We start from the raw sequence: 23,124 nt of genomic DNA, 5'->3' as shown, positions 1-23,124 counted from the left end.
ATGCCTCTGTGATGAGACATTTTGGAAATTGAAAAGATGTGTCATTTTTTGTGTTACTTTTCAACACAACATATGTTAATGACAATACATTTTAACGTGTTGTTGTTAGTATATTTTGAGTTGAAAAGTGTGTTGTCCCAAAGAAGACACACAGATGTGTTAAAAATGACACATTATTTCGTGTCAATTGAAACTAGAACACTAAAGAAATGTGGGCTCTTTAAAACTTTAAAACTCTTTATACAATTCAAATTTTGCTCACATAAGGCAAGTGATACAAACAAAGACAGTTAATACAAAAAAGCTCAACATTCCCTACTAGTAGTTCCTGAAAGCTTAAGGTTTATAGGAAAAAAGTAATAATACCTTACTTGGTGAGTTTCAAAAGATCCATATAATTCAGTAAGCAGTGTAATTCACATAGATTATCAACTTGCAGCGTCCATCGTTGGCAGTGCGGCTTTCCTCGCCCTACAAGCAGCCTCCCACCTAGCAGCGGTAAAGGGGGTGGGAAGGATCCATGGGAATCCCCCCGTCCTACATCACCTGTGACGCAGGAGAGGTTCCCAAACCAGGCCATCAGTGGATCAATGAAAACAAGGCTTCCTGGTGCCTCCCGCACCTCGCGTCACACCTGGTCTTCTCATGTTCCCCCTGGGGAACCCACTTGGTTTGGCTCCGGCTCTGCCTCGTCAGACAGGAGGGAAGGAGCAGGAGGTGATTAAAATGTATGAATGAGCCCCTTGTAAACCTCCAGTTTCCAACAAAAAGACTCTGTGTGTGTGTGTGTGTGTGTGCCCTCTCCACTACGACTACTGTTCTACTGTCCACTCAGGTATTGACTCCCCTGACGAAGGATGCAGAAAGCGGGTCATATGTTGTGAAGAATAAAAGGGTTAACTGTCCAAATTGAATTAGCATGGGCCCAAAGCTAGAGCACATAGTTGTAATGTACTGTTTGACCACTAGGTGGTAGTACAAAGCCACAGAACTCCATGTCCCTCCTCATTCAAACCACTTCATCAGCCTGGCATTATATTATGGGTATAAAAAATTATCAGGCAGAGTTGTATACATACACTGGTCATATAAAAGCAGCTGACTAAGGCTTCAAGGTAGGATGGAAGGAGTTCAGCTGTATAGATCTGAGGCCCAGAGAGCAGACATGGCCTTCAAACTTCATACAGGACAGACAATTAGATTTGTTTGAGTAGTTATCAGTGGAAGATCCTTCTAAACCACAAAAGTAATGAAGAATATTACTTTGACTGTTTGCAGAAAATTATGACTGCAACATGACATATAGAACACACACACACACACATACACACTTACACACACACACACACACACACACACGCACACACACAATCACAAAACACATAAACCTGTTGTCTCAGGCGGAGACGCGAGCATGTTCAACCCAAATAAAAGCCTTTTGTGAACCTTGTCATGTTCTTAATGAAAAGCAGTGTCCTGTTGTAACCCATTCACCTGCTCTTTTACATTTATATGACAAATTATGCCACCTACCGCTTTTAGCTACCATGACAACCGTGAATCTCAATTAGACTCATGTATCTATTGTTAGAAGCATCCATCTCCATGTAGATGGAAATAAAAACAAAAACCTTACATAATCACTCTAAATACATACTTATGTGGAGACAAAAGATTTCTATAATGTCAGAGGTAGTGGTTCATCTGTGTCAATATCTATGCAAATGAGGGCGTGCGTCATGAAGTCAGAAGGCAGCAGATTGTGTCTCAACGTCCCCGACCCTTTCTTTAGACTTTTGGCTTCATTCCAAAGTGATAATTATAACAACAAGAGACTCTCAGTGGACTAGTCTGGGACACACACTAAAGTCACGTGCAGTCATATGAAACACAATGGGTTGCAATGGTTTAACAGGGGAAACTTAGGTATTCACTTCCCACAAGGGTCTCACCACTGAACTCATGGTTTAAGCGTTATGAGGTTTGTTAGTTATGTTTATTGCCGGTGATTAATGAGTAACTCGGGTTACAAAAGGGAGAGGGCGTGGAGGTCCGCTTATAGAGAAATAAAGCGGCTCTGGCCAGCAGACTCATGGCTTAGTCAACTTATACTCATACTGTCATCTGATTACTTAATCCCTCGCAAATCATCTTAAACTGCAGATTTGATCTGTTCAAGGAGATGACACTGGTAAGTCTCAGCTTTTGGCCACAGAAATACAAATTGTATTTTTGTGTTATTTTTTTTTTTTTAAGGTGCATGAAAATGAAAAATTGCTTTCTTCATTGTTCCTCTATAGCTGATGACAGCTTGATCGGCACAGACAGCTCTCCCTTTTGCCTGTTGCCATGGACTCAGTCAGAAGCCCATCTTCCATAATCATCTGTCTGTGTATACAGCTATCCGCCCGTCTCCTGGGTCCAAGTACAGGTATAAGACCAATGAAGTGATTTCAAAACCCTTGACTTTATATTAAGTAGCACAAAATATCACTTAAAAGCTGTAAATGTACTCTAGTTAGGGGACAGAAATGAATAAAATCAATACAATATGAGAGAATAATATATTGTTTCAGTGGTAAACATCTCTCTCATATCTCAGTTACAGAGTTGTCATTTTATTTTCAACACCTTACAGTAAATAAGCTGTAGATTTTTGGCGAATCTTCATCAATATGTGACCAGAGTATCTGTGTGTTGTCTTCAGCAGCCTCTGCCAGCCACAGCCTGTGGGGTAAGAAGGTGGTGTTCGATGGTCGTACGTGTGTGTGGCAGCTAGAGCCAGAGGTTGCGGTGCCGGCCCTTGAGGAGCTGAGTGTGTGTGTGCTCTTAAACCGCTCTATCGGCTCAGTCTGGACAGGCTTTGCGTACAAAGCTCCAGGGGGAACACACATTGAGCTGGGACTGGAGGGGGATAATACACAGCTGGTGGCGTGGCTGTTTGGAAAAGAATGGCTCGTGACAAAGGGACTGACGTTATATGAATGGCACTCCGTCTGTCTTACCTGGTCCAGTCAAGCCCAGAGACTCCGGCTCTACATTAACGGGACCAATCAGCTCGACGCCTCTGTGAACTCCAGCCTGCCCCGGCGACTGGCCCAAAACGGCACTCTTACTCTGGGGGTGTCTCATAATGTAGCCAATGGTAAACTGCAAATAGAGAATGGGAAGACCCTGTTTGGGGAAATCGGTCTGTTCAGGATATGGGCCAGAGAGTGGAGCGCTGAGGAGCTGGGGACACCGAGCTGTGCAGATGGAGACGTGGTGAGCTGGGACGTCCGGCAGTGGAACTACAGCTGCACTCTTCAGCCTGACAGCACCCTGCAGTGTGGTGAATGTGTCCACTTTCTATTGCTTTTCATTACCTTCCACTTTCAGCTGTCATTCTGTTTGACTGTATTCTATTCTGTCGTCTTATTCTACACTTTTGTGCTCTGTTACATACAACACAATTTAATTACTCCCAGGATTTTCTTACCTATTCACAATCTACTGTAGGTGAGAGTTGAAGGAGTGGGCAGATGATACACCATCCTGTTCAGTAAATTACAGTTTAAGGAGGAAAAATGGTAAACCAGACAGTCCATGAGTTCAGCAGTAACCAACGCATCTCCTCGTCAGAATAAAACAATCAATCAGTCTGACGCTTTCCCTTTGGAAATGTTGCATATTGTGCCCCATCCAATTTTATATGATAATAATTTTATTTATCAACTTCATATGTGGCATTTTTCAAAACAAAAGTTACAAAAATGCTTAATAGCAGTATCTGACATGTTTTTTTCCTTTGTTTTATCTTTTCAGCATGGTCAATCTACAAAATCAAAATGTGGACATTCATTGCATACTCTACCAAGCCTGTAAACCGTACAGTGTCACTGGAGGAAGTCACAAGAAATTGGGTATGAGGAGTATTACAACAAATTAAATAGGTTATTCAATAGTTTAATTTGGAAATCAAGCAATTGCATATTAAAAATAATTCGCTTATTTTGTCATCTTCCATCAGCTGGAGAGCATTTTCCTTCCCCACATTTCAGTGCATGACATCTCTGTGTCATCCCTAAGGTAACTGAACTTTAGTTTAGGTAGCGAAAGGCTTCTCTTGGCTAGTTTCTTGTCAAGAGATAATAGTTGAACATGTGTCGCTGCTTTTATTGTATGTATGTGTGTGTGTGAGTGTGTGTGTGTGTGTGTGTGTGTGTTTGCAGTCATTGACGGCAGTGATCAGTGCTTGTTTGTTTGTGTCACTTTAAAGTGTCTGCCGAGTCTTCAAGCCATTATTATCTAAAGGGTATTATGGTGATGAGTGCAAACAGGAAACATACACCTGTCTCTAATCTCTGTTATCTGTGTTCCCATACAGCCAGACCTGCCATGTGGTTAATAATTCTGCTGCTCCACACATACAGCAAGCTCAGGTACAACATTATTAAGAGCCTCAGTTTGATTTTCCACAGAAACAAGCAGCAATATCCTCAAAGACACGCAATAAGCTGATAGGAGAGCTGATGAAGGGCTTTTTAGATAAAGACAATGGTAATTCCCAAAGGAAAATGCATGACGCGGTTAGTGCTGTGAATTCTAATGACTTTGGATTAAGAACAAACATTAAAAAAGCAACTATGAGGAAAAGCATACAACTCTTTGATAAAGATATGATTTTGCTTTTTTCCTCCAGGGATCAAAAGCGTCACAGAACACCTTTGACAAGTGGTAAGATGAATTCAAGCAGCAGCATTCCTCAAGCAAACTGTATCACATATAAAGGAATCTAAGAAGTCTTATATCAGAGCTGCAAGGGGGGAACAGTGTGCATGGATGCAACCAGGGGACTATTTCAGGGACTATTCTTCAGAATGAGTACTTTTACTTTTGATACTTAAGTACATTTTACAGCTAATACTTCTATACTTTTACTTAAGTAAACTTTTGAATCGAGAACTTTTACTTTTAATTAAGTATTTTTCCATTATGGTATTGTTACTTTTACTTAAGTAAAGGATTTGAGTTTTTGAGTTTTTTCCACCACTGCTGGGTACAACACAGTACACAGACAGACATAAACATCCTATATGACTTGCTGTGCTCTGCCTCAAGTTTCAGCTCTGAGTTCTATGTGAGTGTGAGTCCGGCGGCTGACGTTGGAGTGGTTCAGGCTAACATCACTGAGCTGCTCAATTTGACTTTCTCCTACGACTTCCTCAACCTGACAGTTGACCCGAATAGCCTCAGCATACAACCTGTGGGTGGGTATAGTCTGTACAGTACACATACAATATACTATCTCTCTCTCTCACACACACTCAGGCACGCACACACACACGCACACACACACACACACACACACACACACACACACACACACACACACACACACACACACACACACACTACTATGCCATAGGTGACAGTGATATTTAGGATTCTTTGAAACAATGCTATCACTTAATGGGACTTTTAGTTCCCACTCCTCTCAAATACACATGCAAAATGCACTCAGTAGAACTGAATAGTGGATTACTGGATTAGTCAAAGATTAACTGATCGTAATTTTTTATGACCATTAGTATTGTCTTCAACATGAATTTGACCTTTTATCTTATTTATATGAGTGTATATTTTGGTCAATTTATGCATTTCCTATACTCAAGCCTACTCAGAGTTTGATTGGTAGTGTTCACTTGAGACATGAATATTTATGTCAAGAGGCCATTAAACTGATTCAATTTACTACGCTCTTTCACTGTTGATTAGCTGAATTTGAATAATGCTGCATTACATTGATGACGACAGGCAGAAAGATATATCACACCTGCAGAACCGCATCAAAGCGAGAGTGCACTTTCCTACAGTTTTTAAAATATCTCATAGATGAATTGAAATGCGTGAACATCTATTATAAGAACATTGCCACCCTTGTACTAATTACCTTGACTTTTCTTCCTCTGACTTATTGAAGCTAATGATTTCTTGTCTTCCTTTCAGAGTCTTTCCCCCTAGTGACAAAACCACCACCCACTGCCAGCACCGGTGCAACTATATCAGGTTAGCACACCGGACAGAGTAAAGTTCATGACTACCAAGGTGGAAGTAACTAGTTACATTTACTCACATTACTGTAATTAGAAGCTTTTTTGTATACTTGTACTTTTTTGAGTATTTTTTTAAAGTCAGTAATTTTACTTTTACTTAAATACATTTTTGCTGAAATATTGTACTTCGCTACATTTTAAATCACATCCATCACAAAGTACACATTTTGTGGCTCTCCATAATCATCAGAAACTGGTCAGTCCGCTAAGAAGAGAAGAGTAATCTGGCTTTACTTTGTTTATGCACTTTATTTTGTAATTTCCACATTTTCCAATTAATTAAGAGTCAAGTTTGACCTCTGTCCTCTCGTCCTTTGAGAATTGCATGGGAAAGATCACATCTAACACTGTTCTCTTTTCTAAAAAGTAACTCCAGTACATTTCAAATGAGCTACTTTTTGCTTTTACTTTAGATTTTTACACCGGTACTTTTATTTCTACTTAAGTAAAATATCAGAAAGAAACAAAAGTTCTACCACTGATGACTACAACAACATGAAACCATGCAGACGTAAACAAACTGGTTCATCTATAAAGATATTAAAGTGCAGCTGAGCCCATGAGACAATCTGCCTGTGCTGTTATCCTTTTGGGTTTTCTAGTAACTTCTGTCATTTAATTCACAGAAACCTGTCCAACTCACAGCTTGCCAGCCAGTCCCACCAACATGTCAACGACTAGAGAGCCTCTAGATGTCAATGACACTGTCGGTCAGTCCACAGGCTGCTAATGCTCTGTTTGTCCATCTTCTGTCTTCTTCTTTGTTCTTCTATCCTCTAATGATGGATTAGACAGGCAATTTGATTACGATTTCCTCTTGTGAATCATGTCAGTAAAGTACACAGCATCTATCTATCTATGCATCTATCTGCCTTTTCTCCCCAGCAGTCAGACCAGATACGTTCTTCAGGGTGAATCTGACCTTGAGTATGACTGCCACTCCTAAACCAAAGGATATCATTGAGAGTTGGGTAAGAGACTCACACACACACTTGCACTGTCACTTGAAAACACTCTTTACTGATAATTGTTTAGATTGTGTTGTTTTCTTTGGACAAAAGCTGAAAGGAAAGCTGGAGGTGAATAAAACCATGAATGTACTGAATCTCAAGATAAAGGAGAAAGATAGCAGGTGGGTCCCTTGTGATTCATTTATTGTGGCAGAACTAGCATAATGATTCTAATTATTGTCATGTAAAAACTCTGGTTAATTGAGTATTGATCTGTAATCCTTCATAGGAACATTGGGCAATATAAGGGATTGATGGTGAGTATGTGCTTCATTTTAATCTGGAAACAGATTAGAAAAAAAAAATTGCAAAAGAATTATTCCCTGTGTAACTTTTTTTACAATTAGTTCGAGTAAATAAAGTTTAATTCAAGGAATAAAGTCTGACACCTTTACATAATGGAACAATGAATCTTTATTGCTGCTTGTCTCCAAATAATATTTAGTGTGTGTAATCAAATTTTTGCGGTTTCCTCTCTTCCAGACCTCTCACATGCAAAACAAAGAGTAGGTAACTATGAAAAAGGCCAGAGTTGTGATGCTGATTTGCATTTATGAAGAGTTTAGAAGTTACTTGATTGAGGCACTGTGGCTCGAGCCAACATGAGTTGCTTTTAACCGCTAATTCTACATTTCACCAACAGATATGAATGCAGCTTCCATGTTCAGGAATATAATTCACTGAGTGCCAACGAAACTGAAAAACTGATTCGTGACACCTTGACCTCAAAGTATGAAAATGGGACCGTTGTCATTCAGACTATAGACATGGTGATCAAGCACATTGGTACGGTCGACTTCCTAACAAATAATGGGAGAAAGCATATTTAATGATGGAAACAGTGTTGAGGCTCCTGCAGGTGTCAATATGTCTGCCTTCTTCCTCAGTGCCAGAAAACTGTCGAGAAAACACTACACTGACAATCTATGGACCGTTCACATGGCCTGAAGCGTTTCCTCAGGAAACTCAGGAGATGGGATGCAAAGATCCTCCATCAGGGAGAGCCTACAGGCTTTGGTGAGATAATAACTTCTATTTACCCAGCGGATTTCGTTTTTGATACATGGGCACATCTATCAAAAATGACAGTCCCAAAGACTACAACCTAAACAAATGTTTTCTAACTCAAAACACTGGGGTAATATTTGTTACTATAAGATAATGGCTTGGTGTTTTATTGTCTGTTATTATGCAGGTGGAATATTACACCATTTCCTTTACTCACTAAAGCATCTTAGTGTATAATTAAGGCAAAATGCAATAGTAATATTCAGTGGGTCGTTTACAACAGCCTTCGGACATTGTAGGCAATAGTCATCTCGATGAAGAAATATGGGGAGAAAGTGGGGAATTTTTTCGTACATCACTTTATTTACTTACTCAGATCACGCTCTCTGCAATCAGATGTAAGACAATCTGTTTCCATAGAGACGGCTCAGCAAGACAAGAAAATTCCCTCAATTACAGCAGTCCTGTTCCATGCAGTCCTCCCACTCTGCACACAAGCTCTGACCCCACACACACGTAACGCGGATGGATCGCTGCCAGCCAGCAGCTCAGGCCAAAATCCATTTCCTTTAAGTGAATTATTAGTGTATCGAAGGGCTCCAATCTTCCTCACATCATGTCTGACAACTTGGATATTAATAGGCTATTGCTCACGGGGCAAAGGGGACTGAGTAATATGGGTAATCACTTTTATGATCAAACGTTGTGCTGATGTTTATTAAGACTCCAATACAGTCATCAGCAGTAAATGTTGGGCAGATGTTTTTTTTTTTTTTTTTTATCACCCTTTATCTGAAGCTGGCAATGACCTTACTAGCCAAGCAAGGAAGATCGTTCTGGAATGACAAAGATCAAATCATCACTGTGATTTTTAAGGACGATCTTTTGATTTATGGGAAAGATACAATGTACAATGTCAAAAATTAAGATGGATTGCTCAAAATGCTTTGTCAGAAAAGGTTAAACAGAACCAAACTGATCTGAAACAGACCTGAGGGCGTATTTCTTCTTCTCTGCCTCTATTTATGTCTTCCCCCCTGTTCAGTGAGTTAAACAGTGACACTGACGCGACCGACTGGGCTGATCCTGACATGACGGCATGCAAGCCTCTTGTGACCATATCAGACCTGGACAAGATCAATGTCACTGCTGGTAAGAGGACCGATCACACACTGTCCCTCTGCCTTTCTGTCAAAGCTCTCAGAACATGAAAACATGGAATAAGTGAAATCCCAGGAAAACAGAAAAAAAAGTTTGCCTAAGCTCTTGAATACAAATTATACACATCTCCCTTTTCTTTACCCCTGCATCAAAATAAAGGTATAGAAAAGAAAAACGTGACAAAACTTGACATGATGACATTATTTTTTTTCCAGGTAACGCGGCTGAAGTTGTGGACATGATTCAGGACCTTATTGATGTTGAGTTTGGCAGCGCTGCGGTCGGAGAGGGGGAGCTGTCGGCCTCCCAGCTGGATACAGTGATGGAGAAGCTGGACGCAGTGGTGGACATCAGCGTCGTCACACGTGCTCTCGGCGCCGAGATTATCAATATCATTGCGGATATCCTCGTCTCCAAGAGTGACATCACTCCAGTGGCTAACAGGTGAGGGGAAAGGGCCATATGTGAAGTGTGTATCTGGTTGATTTTAGTGATTATGATGAACATACCTTATGAACACTTACTGTATGACTGTGAGGAAAATTTCACACCTTCTAAATCCTGTCTTTTCTCTTTTTGATCCCTTTTTTTAATAATCTTTTGCCTTTGCCAAAAGTGTCCTTAATCTAACAGAAAGACTTGGCGACAATATGGAGTTTCAAGGGGAATCGGCCAGTTTAACTGCCCCCTCACTGGGTTTCTCCATGATCAATGTGGATCCAGATAAATTCAGAGGCCTCACCTTCGGCGTGTCCTCCCTTTCATCTGGCTTGGACCCTAAGGTGAGAGGCCATGGATGCTATGAAAAGCCCTGATAGGGAACAGCTGATTTGACCTATGAGTTTTTGTTAGGGATGGGACGATATCCTTATACTCACGATACGATTTGATATACGATATGGGATTCACGATTCAATACAACCACGATACGATGTAATGAATAAAAGTGCAATGACAAAGTATGACTGTGCAGAATTATTGTCACATTTTTGCATTGCAATATATTGAATTTCGATATATCGTCCCATCCATAGTTTTTCTTGTAAGCGGCAACGGTGAAATGTCCACAGGCATTCAAAGCAAACACAATTTTTCTTTTGGTCTCAAATGGAAACCTGGCTCCACTAGACCACTTCTGGACCACTTCTGCTGCATCCAAGCGGGGGAAACGTCCTTGAGTGGCTAGGGAAGTGGAATCCATACACAAAAAGGTCAATAGAAGTGTGATTACGGGAAACAGCGTTATGAAACAGGCTTTGTGGCCTCAAGCAGTCACGGCACATTAAGCGTCAATGAGGAAGCGCATGACAAAGAATTGGTAGTCAACAGGGAGCAGCAACTCGTGGCAACTTTCCAGAGTTTCACTTCAATCTGCACTTTTAGACAAATGAGACAGAAATAACTGAGCCTGGTGTCACTTAGGATCCACGGGGCTTTGCAAAGTACACTGTAGCATTGTCATATACCTTTTTTTCAGATTTTTGTCAACCAGAACTTTGTGAGTGAACCATTCCCTGACACAGTTGCAACTATCTCTCTGCCCTCTGCGCTCCACGACTTCTTCCCCCCTGGAGACAGAAACAGAACTCGAGTTCAGTTCCAGTTCTATGGAGTACAAGACCTTTTCAAGGTGCGTTCATGTAAATCTTCCCTTCCTATTACTCCTCTTGTTCGTTTCCTTTTCTTCTTCTTCTTCTTCAATTTCATCTTCCTCCTCTTCTTTTTGTTGTTCTTCTTGTTCCTGTTCTTGTTCTCCTTTTTCTTCCTCCTCCTCTTCTTCTTCTTCCTCTTATTGCAAAAACTAAAATGAACAAAGTATTATCTAGAGAACAAATAACGCATATACAGTTGTGACATTTTGAAGAACAAAAAAAATTGAATTTAGAGTTGAAATCTGTTGTAAATTCAAACAAGGAGGTATTGAAACCATTACTTTGTGTCAACACATGTTTTAGTGTGCACTGTTTCTGCTATTAATTGGTTATTTAATTAATTAAATTAAATAAATAAATACTTTGATTATGATAAACCCATTCTATCTTGATAATAATCAAATTTGCTAAAAAAATTGCTACTACTACTACTACTACTACTGCCACTGTTACTGTGACTACTATTACTACTACTACTATTACTTTTAACAGGACCCAGACACAACCATAACAACAGAGGGCAACTGGACATTGAATACTTATATAGTATCTGCCAGCATCAATAACAGCCATGTTAGCAACCTCAAACATCAGCGTGTGGTGGTGACACTCAGCCATCAAAATCCCAAAGAGGTGAGAAATTCATGTTTTTCTACTGCATCAGTAAGAGTAAAGGTTTTGCATTTGAATTTAACAGCGTCTTCTCTCCCCCATCACAGCAAAAGGACAAGGTACAGTGTGTGTTTTGGGACTTTCAGAAAAATGGTGAGTTGCTCCTTATTCATGATGTTGTGTTTTGTAAGCTTACAGTTGGATTTAGATGGTTTAATTGAGCCTTCTAGCACGTTTTGGGAGCCAGTGAGACCAATCATGAAACACAAAATATGCAGCCAGAGCCAGGTGTGTGTCTGTCGATAAGCAGTGGCAGCGGCTTTCATCAAACATTGTTTGTGTGTGTGTGTGTGTGTGCGTGAATGTGAATGTGTGAATGCATGCCTGTCTCTGTGTCTATGTGTGTGTGCTTGTCTGGTTGTGTATATGTGTGTGTATGCATATTTTGTTTCAGGTGGGCAGGGTGGTTGGAACGGAAATGGCTGTGAAACCCTGAGTATTTCTGCTAATCAGACCAGCTGTCTCTGTGATCACCTCACACACTTCGGTGTGCTTCTGGTGAGTCGCTGGGAACACACCTGAGTTGACGACATGCACATGACAACTATAGTCAAATACTAACCTCTTGTAAATTTCTCTTCCAGTGAAGAGATCGCAGTAAATATAATGTTTGATATCCAGCTCTAAATGCAAATGTCACAGTTCTGGTCTGTTTGCACATTGACTCATGTTGTGTTGCAGGATGTAGACAGAGCCCCCATCAGTGAAGCAGACAGTCAGATTCTGACTGTCATCTCCTACCTTGGTTGCGGTATATCTTCCATATTCCTGGGTGTCACTCTACTCACATATTTGGCCTTTGAGTAAGTCAAGTGGACTGACACTGGTAATGCCAAATTTCTGTCCCTATCTGTTTCTCTGTGTTTATATTTCCCTCTCCCCTGCGCTGTAGGAAGCTGCGTCGGGATTACCCATCCAAGATCCTGATCAACCTGTCAGTGGCCCTGCTGGGGCTGAACATGCTTTTCCTTCTAGACTCCTGGCTCTCCTCCTTCCCCAGCTACGGCCTGTGCATCGTCACTGCCGCTACGCTCCACTACTTCCTGCTGGCCTCCTTCGCCTGGATGGGCCTGGAGGCCGTGCACATGTACTTCGCTCTGGTTAAGGTCTTCAACGTCTACGTGCCTTCCTACATCCTCAAGTTCTGTGCTGTGGGATGGGGTAAGGCCGAACTTTGGAGCACAGGGAATCAGTTGTGTAAAATATACTAAATTAATTTCCGTGTCAGTGTCAGAATAAAAAATGAGTGCTGAGTGCTGTCAGTTTACTCTGGAATTTAAGAGACCACAAATCCATTTCAAGACCTCAAACCTCAAACTCTTTTGGGAGGATTTCATTTTCTTTCTGACATAGCAGGTGAACGAGTTCAGTTGGCTATGATGTGAGTGAGCAGCATAACGCAGGGAATTGTGTATCGTCACAGGTATTCCTCTGGTCATAATCAGCCTGGTGCTAGCCATAGATAAAGATGCCTATGGCAGCGCTCTGCCTCAAGATGCTGGAGTGGTGCTTCAAGACTCTCAACCATTGTAAGTACACCAGAGCCGGGCTTTAGTCGGGATCGCCTTAGCTGAGCCTGGGTCAAGACCAAAGCCAGGGCAAGTCAGGTCTATTTCAAGGGATATAGATTGGTGGGATATAAATTGTGAAATTTGTTCTCAATCATATTTATTTCAGATTATAGCCCAATAAAATTAATGGAGAAAATATGACTTAGCTCAGTTAATGTTGAATTAAATTAGATGACTGAGAAAGTCCATATGCTGGGTAAGAACATAGAAAAAATAAGTGTTTATTTCAAATAGACTTAATTCAAGAACCAAAAAAAGGTTCCATTTATTTTTGAAACATGAAAAATAAATGAATCAAGATATCCCTTTGAGAGTGCAGATTTCCTTGAATTAAAAAAAACAAACAACAACCAAGCAAATGAATTGATACTCAGCAGTGGCTTAGACCAAGACAAGGCTGAGTCAGAGACCAGACTAAAGCCCTGAAGTAAAGTTAATAACATTTATCATAAACTTCTGTGTGAACTGCAAGTTAATGTGCTACATTATGATTAATTCCCTAGCTGCTGGCTACAGAGTGACGTCTTCTTCTACGTGACGGTGGTACCGTTTGTTCTGCTGGTCCTGCTGTGCAACATCAGCGTGTTCATCGTGGTTCTGATCCAGATCAGACAGATGAGGACCAATAAGCCGTCGGCAAACAGCCACGGCTCACTGCATGACTTGAGGGCGGTGGCCAGCCTCACCGTCCTGTTGGGCCTGACCTGGCCAGTAGCCTTTTTTGCGTGGGGGCCGGCCAGAGTGGCGCTGCTCTACATGTTCACCATCCTCAACAGTTTGCAGGGTAAAGATGAGTTGTAGCTGGTATTGAGGAGCTATTAGTTACATCCTGCTTAAGAAGAATGAGTCAGGTTCAACACATCTGTAATTCTGTTACTATTCTGGACCGTATATGTCATTAACAGCACCATGACACAACATATGTGAGGTTTAGTATATTGCTGTTGTTGGATGAAAGCCTTGCATCTCCAAAATGTTAACTTTTCAGAAGAAGAAGAAAAATACCCTTGTTTTCAGCTTGACCACCATGCATTTTAGAGTTTATTCATTGAAAGGGTTTCATAAGACCAAGAAGTGTAGAATTTTCTCAACCCGTAGGAGAGGTTTTAATCCTTCGATTAAAACATGAAAAACTGGAGTTACAAGGTTTTCACCCGACAGTGAAGATATGTTTGTTCAGAAGTAACACAAATGTGATGAGAATGAAATCCCTCTCAAGAGTGTAGTTTAAAGTAATACCTTGGAATCTTACATACACCTTACATTACAGGACATTACATCTATGCCCTTTATTAACACTATTATCAAATTTGAAGTGATGGAATGACAGAGGAGCTTGTCTACTAACTCTAACTCTACTCTCGTGTCCCAGGTTTGTTTGTTTTCGTGTTCCACTGTCTGATGAAGGAAAACGTGAGGAAACAGTGGAGAATCCACTTGTGCTGCGGCCGATTCAGACTCAGTGACCACTCAGGTAGGCTACCTGTTGTATAGAGACAGCAAGGTCTGGGGCAGCAGCATATACAGCAGGATATACTGTATGACTTGTAATGAGAATATGTATGGTAAAGTGAATGTAGAATTGAATAGAATATGGTATAATGAAACAGAGGTTGTTCATTTTAACTCCTATTCTTGGCATCTTCCAATTCCATTTCTGACTGAATGTACGTCACTGTAATTACTTATTATGAGAAGTTGAGCACTGACCAACAAATTCTTGGTTAGTTTCTTATTATATTACACTGAAATAGCCCTCGGTCCAGATAGTTAATGGGAAATATTTTCAAGGTTGATAACGCATTGCTGCCTTTTGTCCCCCGTGATCAGACTGGAGCCGCTCTGTGACCGTGGGTGGCCGCGTTAAACAGAAGCAGCTGGTCAACTCCGCCTCCAATGGGTCTGTCGACACCTCCTCCATCAGGAAGGTGTCTGACTCCTCCACAGGATCAGCACCAAACCACCACCAGGGGGAGTGAGCGGGCCATACCACGTTCCATACCGCAACCCTCTCCCCTCCCAACGTCCCTTGTTCAAAACCCTCCAAAGCACTGATAGCACTGTGTTGGTCGAGGCAAAGAGCTGGAAAGAAGAAGATAGTACATCTCCATATCTGTTATGGGCAGGGTGCATTTTAAGGGAAACACTGTGGAACAGGTACTGATCACCACCTGCATTAGAATCAGTGAAAGCCCAGAATTTAAAATAAAAGTCAAGTCAAAGTGCAATAGTGGAGTATTTGCTTATAAGTGTTCTTAAGTATGAAAAAGTAAAAATACACATTCTGTAAAAGCATTCCACATTTCAGTTCTTGCACCTTCAAAGGTTAAATTAAAAGAGTTAGTTGTCTATTCATGCTCACTCTGATTGCTTTTACTGTACAGTTGAATGACTGATGCTTGGAAAGAGCCTCATTTATGTATGCAAAACTTTAATTCAAAGTAACTAGTAAATGAATGTTTAATGTTTAATGTTGCAGAGGAAAATGTACGATATTTCCTTTGAATGGAAGTGTAAATGTAATGGAAGTAATGTATTAAGTTTCCTAAATTGAAATATATATAAGTAGAGTACGAGTGCCCAGGAAATGTATTCAAGTACAGTACTTGAGTATTACTCAAGTACTGCAAGTACTGTACTTGTTCCTTTCCACCTGTGCATGAGAAGAGCATTTGTACAATTCCACAAACATTAAGTCTGCTTTCGGTACTGTAGTTCTCAATTTTCAGCATACTCAAGGCATAAACTTTATTTTTCTTTAACTTAAGGTCTCTACTGCCCCTGTAGTTTCTTTTGAACATATCCCATCTTTTTTTTTTTTAAAGGTACCCATCATTTCAAAGACAATCAAAACAATAAATGATTTTCATGTCCGTTTTGTTGAAATATCTTCTTATGTGGTTGTATATTAGGAAATATTTTTTTATTGACTATGCTATGGTAAAATATACATTTAATGCAATATCTATTAGAAGATTTTTTTGTTTTTGTTTTTTTCAGCATCACCAACACCTCAAGTTAAAATTACTATTTAGAATAGGAACAGGACAGGATGGGACAGGGCAGAGCAGAGCAGGAACAAACAAAACAGCTGTTATATCTCCTTCCTTTTCACAGAATTCAGCAGATTTTCACAAAAACAAAAACATTTCACAAAAGCATTTTGTTTGGTTTATCAACTGGGTTCAACAGGCAAAAACGCAAACCACTTCACTACTGTATTGTGTAACACATTCTGATCTGTTGGAAGTATTACAGAACCACTGAGCTAGAAGAAGTACACATTGAACCAATAAGGGTTCAACATTGAACCATTTACAACAGAACCAAGGACGACCACCAATGAAGCACAGAAGAACCATGAACAGTTTAGTGCTAAAAGCACTACTGGTTCTTCAAATATAAAAATCCATTTAGAATTTTTTTTTTCTTCGAATAGTAATTTTGCTTTCTGTAGAAATCACTTTGTTTCAGAGTTTTGCCCTCTGGTAAAGAAACATTATTCTCCAGTAATGGGCAAACATTGCTTAAATTAGTCTGAATGACTGTGTGGCTATAAATGTATTGAATGAAGATGTGGACTGTACAACAAGTTTCTATTGCTCTAGAATTTGGTTGATTGTCTAAGTATTCATTCAGACAGCAGATATCAAGGATGTTGAATCTAAGTTGGAGTTTGAAGCGTAAAAATCTAGTATGAAATTTAACCTGATTTATCTGCAGATTACAGAAATATGACTGGCGAACACTTAAGAAGTGCTGTAAAACTGTGCATAGGTTTATGACAGTGTGACTGTTTCAGGAATGTTTTTATAAGGTGTCATTCAGGTTTTGAAAGAACTCGCTGGATGACATTCCGCTCATACCCGCCTGAGTTCATGAAGCATCACACCCTCCAAGTCTACCACACTGAGGAGCATTACATGAACAGTGAGTTAAATTAACTAAGTGTTGTCTATAGAGGAGTTGGTTATTGGGATCTAATAGATGTTTCTGATGTTTTTATTGAAGTCATGTGAGATTATTTCCAACGGTTTTGGCTGCAGCTCATGTAGGGAAATACATCAGCTCTGATCAACCAGTCAATCCAAGGATCTGACTCCTTGGCCATCCTTGGCTAACAATCATCAGGCCAGGTAAGAAGCAATCTAGTTTTAATACAAATATGTGTGGAAAATGTGTGGAATAACAAAATGGGTTGGTTCACAAATTGGGTTAGGAATTCAATAATGTTATTGTAGAAGCAATACATTTTTTTCTAACAGCACCATGCAATGGATATTAGATATTATTGCATTATGCAATGGATATTGTTTCTTAACAGGGCAGTGTGTAGCCATTCATATTTCATGTAGAAGAATATCAAACATTTACAGTCCTTCTTATAGATTTCAGTCATTGAGGCTGACCTAATGTTTCCCAAAAAAAAGAAGACATTCATAATGCATTTCAGCCCCCTTGATGACATCATCCAAACCTCCTGGACCATCCCACAGCGCAAGCCACACAAGGCAATATTTCTCATTAAGTGTTGGATGTATTTGGAAATCCAAGCAGATGCTGCTACTCCTCTTGTGGCAGAGCACACTACAGTTGAACATGAACACCAATATCGCTCAGAATTTATCAGTTTGGTGCCGGAATGATCTTAATGTACAAATTCACCTGACATTAAGGAGCTCTTCATCCGTTATGGACGAAGTAATGGCAATCAAGCAATCAAACAAGGAATCTCTCAACTGTATGCACATAATCCAATGGAGAATATGAGGTGTTAAGTACTACAGGACACAATTTCTTGACAATACAATTTACCAAAAAGTAACTTCAAACTTCTCCTGTTAGAAAATGTTTACTTATATAAGATGCTATGCTAAATTATCCTTAGCCTAGTTCACAGAAATATCAACATCAACCCTTCCACCTCAAGTTTGAGATGATTTCCTCAAATAGAGGATCTGCTCTGGTTTAGAAGAGCTAAGGCTAAGGCTAAGAAGAGTTTATTTTACCCTCTTCAACAATTCTTGTTGAAATGAGTTTAAATGAAATGAAGCCCCTCACTTTTAATTGATAGCAACAATACCACATTGTCATTGATAAAAACAATGTCCTCGGTGGCTTATTGCATGGCAGATCCAGTAGACCAGGTAAGCAACTTGATAGGGTTAAAATAGTTTTGTGATATGACCAAAGTATGATTTTAATTTTATCATCAAGCTTACAATGGCTAGAAAGTTTTGTCTGGGTTCCATGCAAGTAATGTATTTTATCAAAGTTACATGGAAATTGGAAAAACAACTATCTGAAAGTAAAACAAGGACACTTAGATAGTAGATGTATTGCAGAGAACAGTGTTCCTCAGCATCCTGTGTGCCATGCCTCCTAAAGGCCACTAGGGGCAGATAGGCTGCTGAGTTACTTTCTGGATCCCTGAGGTGCTTCGAATCTAAAAATAATGATGGAGAAACCGAGATGGCTTAAGTACTCATCCCTTTACTTCATTTTCACTAAATTGGTACACTGGCCAAAACCTTTCTTTCTCGCTAACACAGCTGAGACCAAGTCCTTCACTGAATCATAAGATGATTTTAGGTTGTAGGTGAATTCTCAATCAGAATACAATTATTACATATGTGGTTCACTTATCGATGGCATTCGAGTGCATTCTCTGAAGTTTCAAAGAAAATATAAATAATAGTAAGATTGATATGGTTGAGGTTGTTTGTCTTTGGTGTGACTGAAAACAGAGGAAACATCAAACTTGTAGCAACACAGATCTTGTGTATTAATACAAGATTTTAACTCATCATCACATGCATGGATCAAGAGTGTGGGTGAACATTGTCTGAGCGTCCTGTTTCATCTCTGTTCCCCAGTCCCAGCTGACCCATGGCAGACAGCACAGGAAGCCCGATAGCTGTGAAGGTGGAGGAGCATTCTCAGAGTGTCATCTTGACCTACTTCCAGGGCGACATCGGCAGCATGGTGGACGCTCACTTCACCCGCGCTCTCAGCAAAGCCTGCAAGGCCAAGGCGCCGGCACTGAAGAGCAAAAAAAGCCGCAAGTCTGTTAAACTGGGTAAGTGCGTCTATGACCTGCTCCGAGCAATACTGGTAGATCTTGTCCAACAGGAGCTTTTTGTGATGTTTTAAAAAACCCATGACAAGCACAGTCCCATTCATCCCCACTGCTTTGCTTCTGTTTTTGTCTCTTCCAGAGGAATCAAACTCCTGTCAGTGGAACGCCGCTACCTCTTCCTCTTATTCCGAGGTCCAACCCATCGCCGAACGTCTCCAGCTAAGCGGCTCCAAAGAGCCCCACTGCAGCCTGACCTTCAGCCCCGCAGACGACTCTCCCGGCTCGTGGCACTCGTTCCCCGCCAGACAAGCAGGGGGGCCGGGGCTGCCCCCAATCACATACTCCCTGTCCCACGAGGGGCTGGGTCTCACCGGGCAGCAGTACGCCACGTCCCTGCTCAACCTGCTGCACAGTGACCGGACTGAGATGGGACCCGGCATGGCCTCCGGCTCCAAGCCAGAGCTCCTCCCCAGCTGGACGGCGCCTCAAGGGTTCAGAGACCCTGTGGACCCGGCTGTAGGCTTTGAACCTGGTAGGTCTGCCTCCACACAAACCCAGCACTGCAATACATCATCTTTAAACAACCTTTAACTCAGGAAATCCAGGCTCTCACTGTGTGTGTGTGTGTGTGTGTGTGTGTGCTTGAATGGGTGGGAGAGAGAGAGAGAGAGTATTGTATGTGTACTCTACAGACTCTACCCACCCACAGGTTGTACGCTGAGGCTATTTGGGTCAACTGTCAGGTTGAGGAAGTCGTAGGAGAAGGTCAAACTCACATTCACATAGACTTCACAGCTGAAACTTGAGGCAGAGCAAAGACAGAACATGAGTCTTATAGGACTTTTATGTCTGTTTGTGTACTGTATTGTACCCAGCAGTGGTGGAAAAAGTACTCAAATCCTTGACTCAAGTAAAAGATGAAGTAGCAATACCAGAATGGAAAAATACTTAATTAAAAGTAAAAGTCCTGCCTTCAGTAAAAGTGTAGAGGTATTGGCAGTAAAATGTACTTAAGTACCAAAAGTAAAAGTACTCATTATGAAGAATGGCCCCTTTCAGAGTGTTACATTATTGATGCATTAACCTGTAAGAAGTATTTTAATGTTGTAGGTGGTTCAGGTGGCGCAAAGTCTAACTACTCCATATACTGTTAGAGTTTAACTTTAACAATGCAACATTTTTTTATGAGCTTATTGTATGCTTTGCATGTAAAACCTTATTCTGCAAAATAACTAGTAACTACAGCCGTCAGATAAATGTAGTGGAGTGAAAAGTACAATATTTCCGTCTGAAATGTAGTGGAGTAAAAGTATAAAGTCTCACAAAATGGAAATACTTAAGTAAAGAGCCAGTACCTCAAAATTGTACTTACGTACAGTACTTATAAATGTAATGTAATGAGTAAATGTACTTTGTTACTTTGCACCTCTGCTATATGGAAGAGATGAAGTTTAAAGCCTATTGCAAGTGTGTATTTGATCCTAGAGTTTAAAAGAAGACCTCTTACAGAGAAGAATGAACAATTAATAAGATGTTTTATTAGCGCTTTATGTGACCCAGCCTGTAATACCATGAGCCTGTACATCCATTAGAGCTGCTTGGAAATGCTTCAAGCTTGTCTCCCCTGTTTCAGGACGAGGTCTGGACAAGAAGGATCTGTACTGGTATTGAAGAGGGAGTGACAGAGGGAGAGAGTGACTTCAACAACACAGCACACCTGCGGCTCTATAAATCCCCCTGGCTGTCTGTTCACTGCTGTAGCTGTCAGACGGTTTCTTGCCAAACAGGCCGCTAACCACCATCCGAGAACAAACAGAAGAAAATGCAGCTCTTCCATTCCCTTCACCCGCTCTCTCCATTTCTCAATCAAATGACCTCAGTAACAGCTGGAGCAACCTTTCAGAAAGAGAACATTCTCCGGCAAACCTGTTCTTCCACTGTCTCATTACTCTTGTAGATCTCAAAGCGCTGCCTACAGCTGTATAAGTTGTTGCTTTTTGTTGTGACTCCAGCAGGCACTTCTCTTAGTAGACCAGTAAATAGACCAGTATTAAGATAAAGTGTAAACCTTGTAAGCTCCTTGGGTCTACAGTATATGATATATATATAATATTGATGTTAATATCTGTCTACAGTTGGCTTGGATGATTTTTAGTTGCTGTGAGGATATTTTTTATATATCCATGTGAACAAAAAATCAACAAAAAAGTGATATATGTTAATGATTTGTTTTCTGTAATCTTGAACTCGGGAATCTCTACAAGAGCACCATGTACAGTTGAAAACAATGACTCATATACAAACACAAATAGAGATGTGAGCAGACAAAGATCAATGTTCAATTTAACATAATAGTATAAAATGTTTGTGAAGTATGGGTTGGAAGTGTGGCTTGTTAATGAGCATCAGACAACAAACCACTCAGAATGGATTAAACAATACTGACACCTGATGGCCAAGACTAGCATCTGATGGCCAAGGTGTTACCATACTCTTGTTGTCATGTGAAAACCTCATAACTGCAGTCTTGGTGATTTTCATGTTTAGAATTACAGTTGAAGGAGTATATGCTCCTTTATGGGTTGAGAAAAATGGATAAAGTATAAAAAACTGCATGGTTGTCAAGTTGAAAACAAGACTGTTTTTCCTGAAGTTCCTGAAAAGCTGACATTTTGGACAAACGAGGTTTTCAACAGACAGCGACAATATACAACCATGTAAACACGAATATTATTTCATTCATCTTGAACTTTCATTGACATTTTCCCATGCACAATGGAGCCTGTCTCCCACATTCCCCTCCGGGTGGAGATGTGAACAGAGACGCACAATGTGGAGTCTATGAAAGGAAGCCATTAGAGCTACATTAGAGTGTCACTTAGAGACAGTGAATAGCCAATCACTGGAGAGTGTGAGGATGAGGATGAGTTTTGTCTGTTCTGAAGACCTTGAAGACACACCTTTCTTCATCACCACCATCCCTAATCCTCTGGCTCTATTCTTTGTGCCTTTACCTCTTTTCACACATCTGTACGACCCGTTCCATTTAATAACCCAGGATGATGGTGTAAAAGTAGTCTGTCTGATTAAAATTGAGGGATAATAGAGTCTGGGTGCTTTTTGGCACATTGTGGAAAGTCTGGTGTTATTTGAGAACTCTGATTCCGGCGTGTTCGCACCTTGAGATTGGCACTGTTGATGTGAACTTTACCTGAAGCTTTGTGAAGGAGTTTATTAAAATCCTACACCTAGGGAGTGATTTTTGGAGCGTGTTAATGGGGGAAGTTGTGAAGACAGTTTCACTTAAGTCCGAGTTAGACCAAGACCAGAGCCAAGTCCAGACCGCAGTGTTTTTTGGGAGGCACTTAACAAGGTAAAACAAATACTCTGGATGACAGTTAATGATAGTCTAATGCACCGGGTGGGGAAAACAACAATATGCAAACAATACAGAAAAACAGGGTAACAACACAGCAGTGAGGCCAATATTTATTATATTATATAATATATAGATTTTTTCTCATCCCAAGTGACATTAAGATACCTGAAGTTATGTGTGAGTCTCCAGCACTGTTAGCATTTACTTAAAAGTGCCAACAAATCGCTCACCTCTGTTCTCACCTTAGCCTGTTTCAGTTGCCTTGATAGTAATTTTTTCCCTTAATTAACTATGAGTCTGATATGTTTAGTGTCATCCCCCCAACTGCTTTTTTTTAATAACCAGCCTGGGAGACATGACAGGGTGCACCCCTCACCACAGAGACCATTCATGGCCACAGATGGAGAAGCAGCTATCTCCACATGCTAAGTGTGGATTATTGATGGTACTGTGCTAATATTAGCCTCTTCCCATCTGGTACTCCATTAATCAAGGCC

At 40.6% G+C, this 23,124-nt stretch overlaps 2 protein-coding genes across 2 annotated transcripts; both read left to right on the top strand.

Annotated features, from left to right (window-relative positions):
- Positions 1 to 520: 520 nt before the first annotated feature.
- Positions 521 to 15,922, top strand: adgrg4a (adhesion G protein-coupled receptor G4a). Its single transcript, XM_071916191.2, has 17 exons — positions 521 to 647; positions 2,708 to 3,331; positions 4,367 to 4,421; positions 5,101 to 5,253; positions 9,159 to 9,265; positions 9,490 to 9,718; positions 9,891 to 10,056; positions 10,752 to 10,904; positions 11,419 to 11,559; positions 11,646 to 11,691; positions 11,993 to 12,096; positions 12,280 to 12,401; positions 12,491 to 12,759; positions 13,022 to 13,127; positions 13,673 to 13,953; positions 14,542 to 14,643; positions 15,000 to 15,922. The coding sequence occupies exons 1-17, from the start codon at positions 521 to 523 to the stop codon at positions 15,146 to 15,148; spliced, it is 2,934 nt and encodes a 977-aa protein (XP_071772292.2). The 3' UTR covers positions 15,149 to 15,922.
- Positions 15,923 to 17,080: 1,158 nt separating this feature from the next.
- Positions 17,081 to 22,635, top strand: vgll1 (vestigial like family member 1). The gene is made up of 4 exons (XM_071916178.1): positions 17,081 to 17,305; positions 19,046 to 19,248; positions 19,388 to 19,780; positions 20,882 to 22,635. The coding sequence occupies exons 2-4, from the start codon at positions 19,059 to 19,061 to the stop codon at positions 20,917 to 20,919; spliced, it is 621 nt and encodes a 206-aa protein (XP_071772279.1). The 5' UTR covers positions 17,081 to 17,305; positions 19,046 to 19,058; the 3' UTR covers positions 20,920 to 22,635.
- The last annotated feature ends 489 nt before the right edge of the window (positions 22,636 to 23,124 follow it).

The sequence above is a fragment of the Centroberyx gerrardi genome, chromosome 16 (assembly GCF_048128805.1).
Source record: "Centroberyx gerrardi isolate f3 chromosome 16, fCenGer3.hap1.cur.20231027, whole genome shotgun sequence".
Lineage (NCBI taxonomy): Eukaryota > Metazoa > Chordata > Actinopteri > Beryciformes > Berycidae > Centroberyx > Centroberyx gerrardi.
This window is presented reverse-complemented; position numbering and strand designations above follow the sequence as displayed.

Bases quoted from the DNA above. Each gene is read 5' to 3' on its own strand.
- adgrg4a (XM_071916191.2), top strand. From the start codon at position 521: ATGGGAATCCCCCCGTCCTACATCACCTGTGACGCAGGAGAGGTTCCC. The intron at 12,097-12,279 runs GTGAGTCGCTGG...GTTGTGTTGCAG, and splicing joins CACACTTCGGTGTGCTTCTG to GATGTAGACAGAGCCCCCAT. The intron at 14,644-14,999 runs GTAGGCTACCTG...CCCCGTGATCAG, and splicing joins CAGACTCAGTGACCACTCAG to ACTGGAGCCGCTCTGTGACC.
- vgll1 (XM_071916178.1), top strand. From the start codon at position 19,059: ATGGCAGACAGCACAGGAAGCCCGATAGCTGTGAAGGTGGAGGAGCAT. The intron at 19,249-19,387 runs GTAAGTGCGTCT...TGTCTCTTCCAG, and splicing joins CCGCAAGTCTGTTAAACTGG to AGGAATCAAACTCCTGTCAG. The intron at 19,781-20,881 runs GTAGGTCTGCCT...CCCCTGTTTCAG, and splicing joins GGCTGTAGGCTTTGAACCTG to GACGAGGTCTGGACAAGAAG.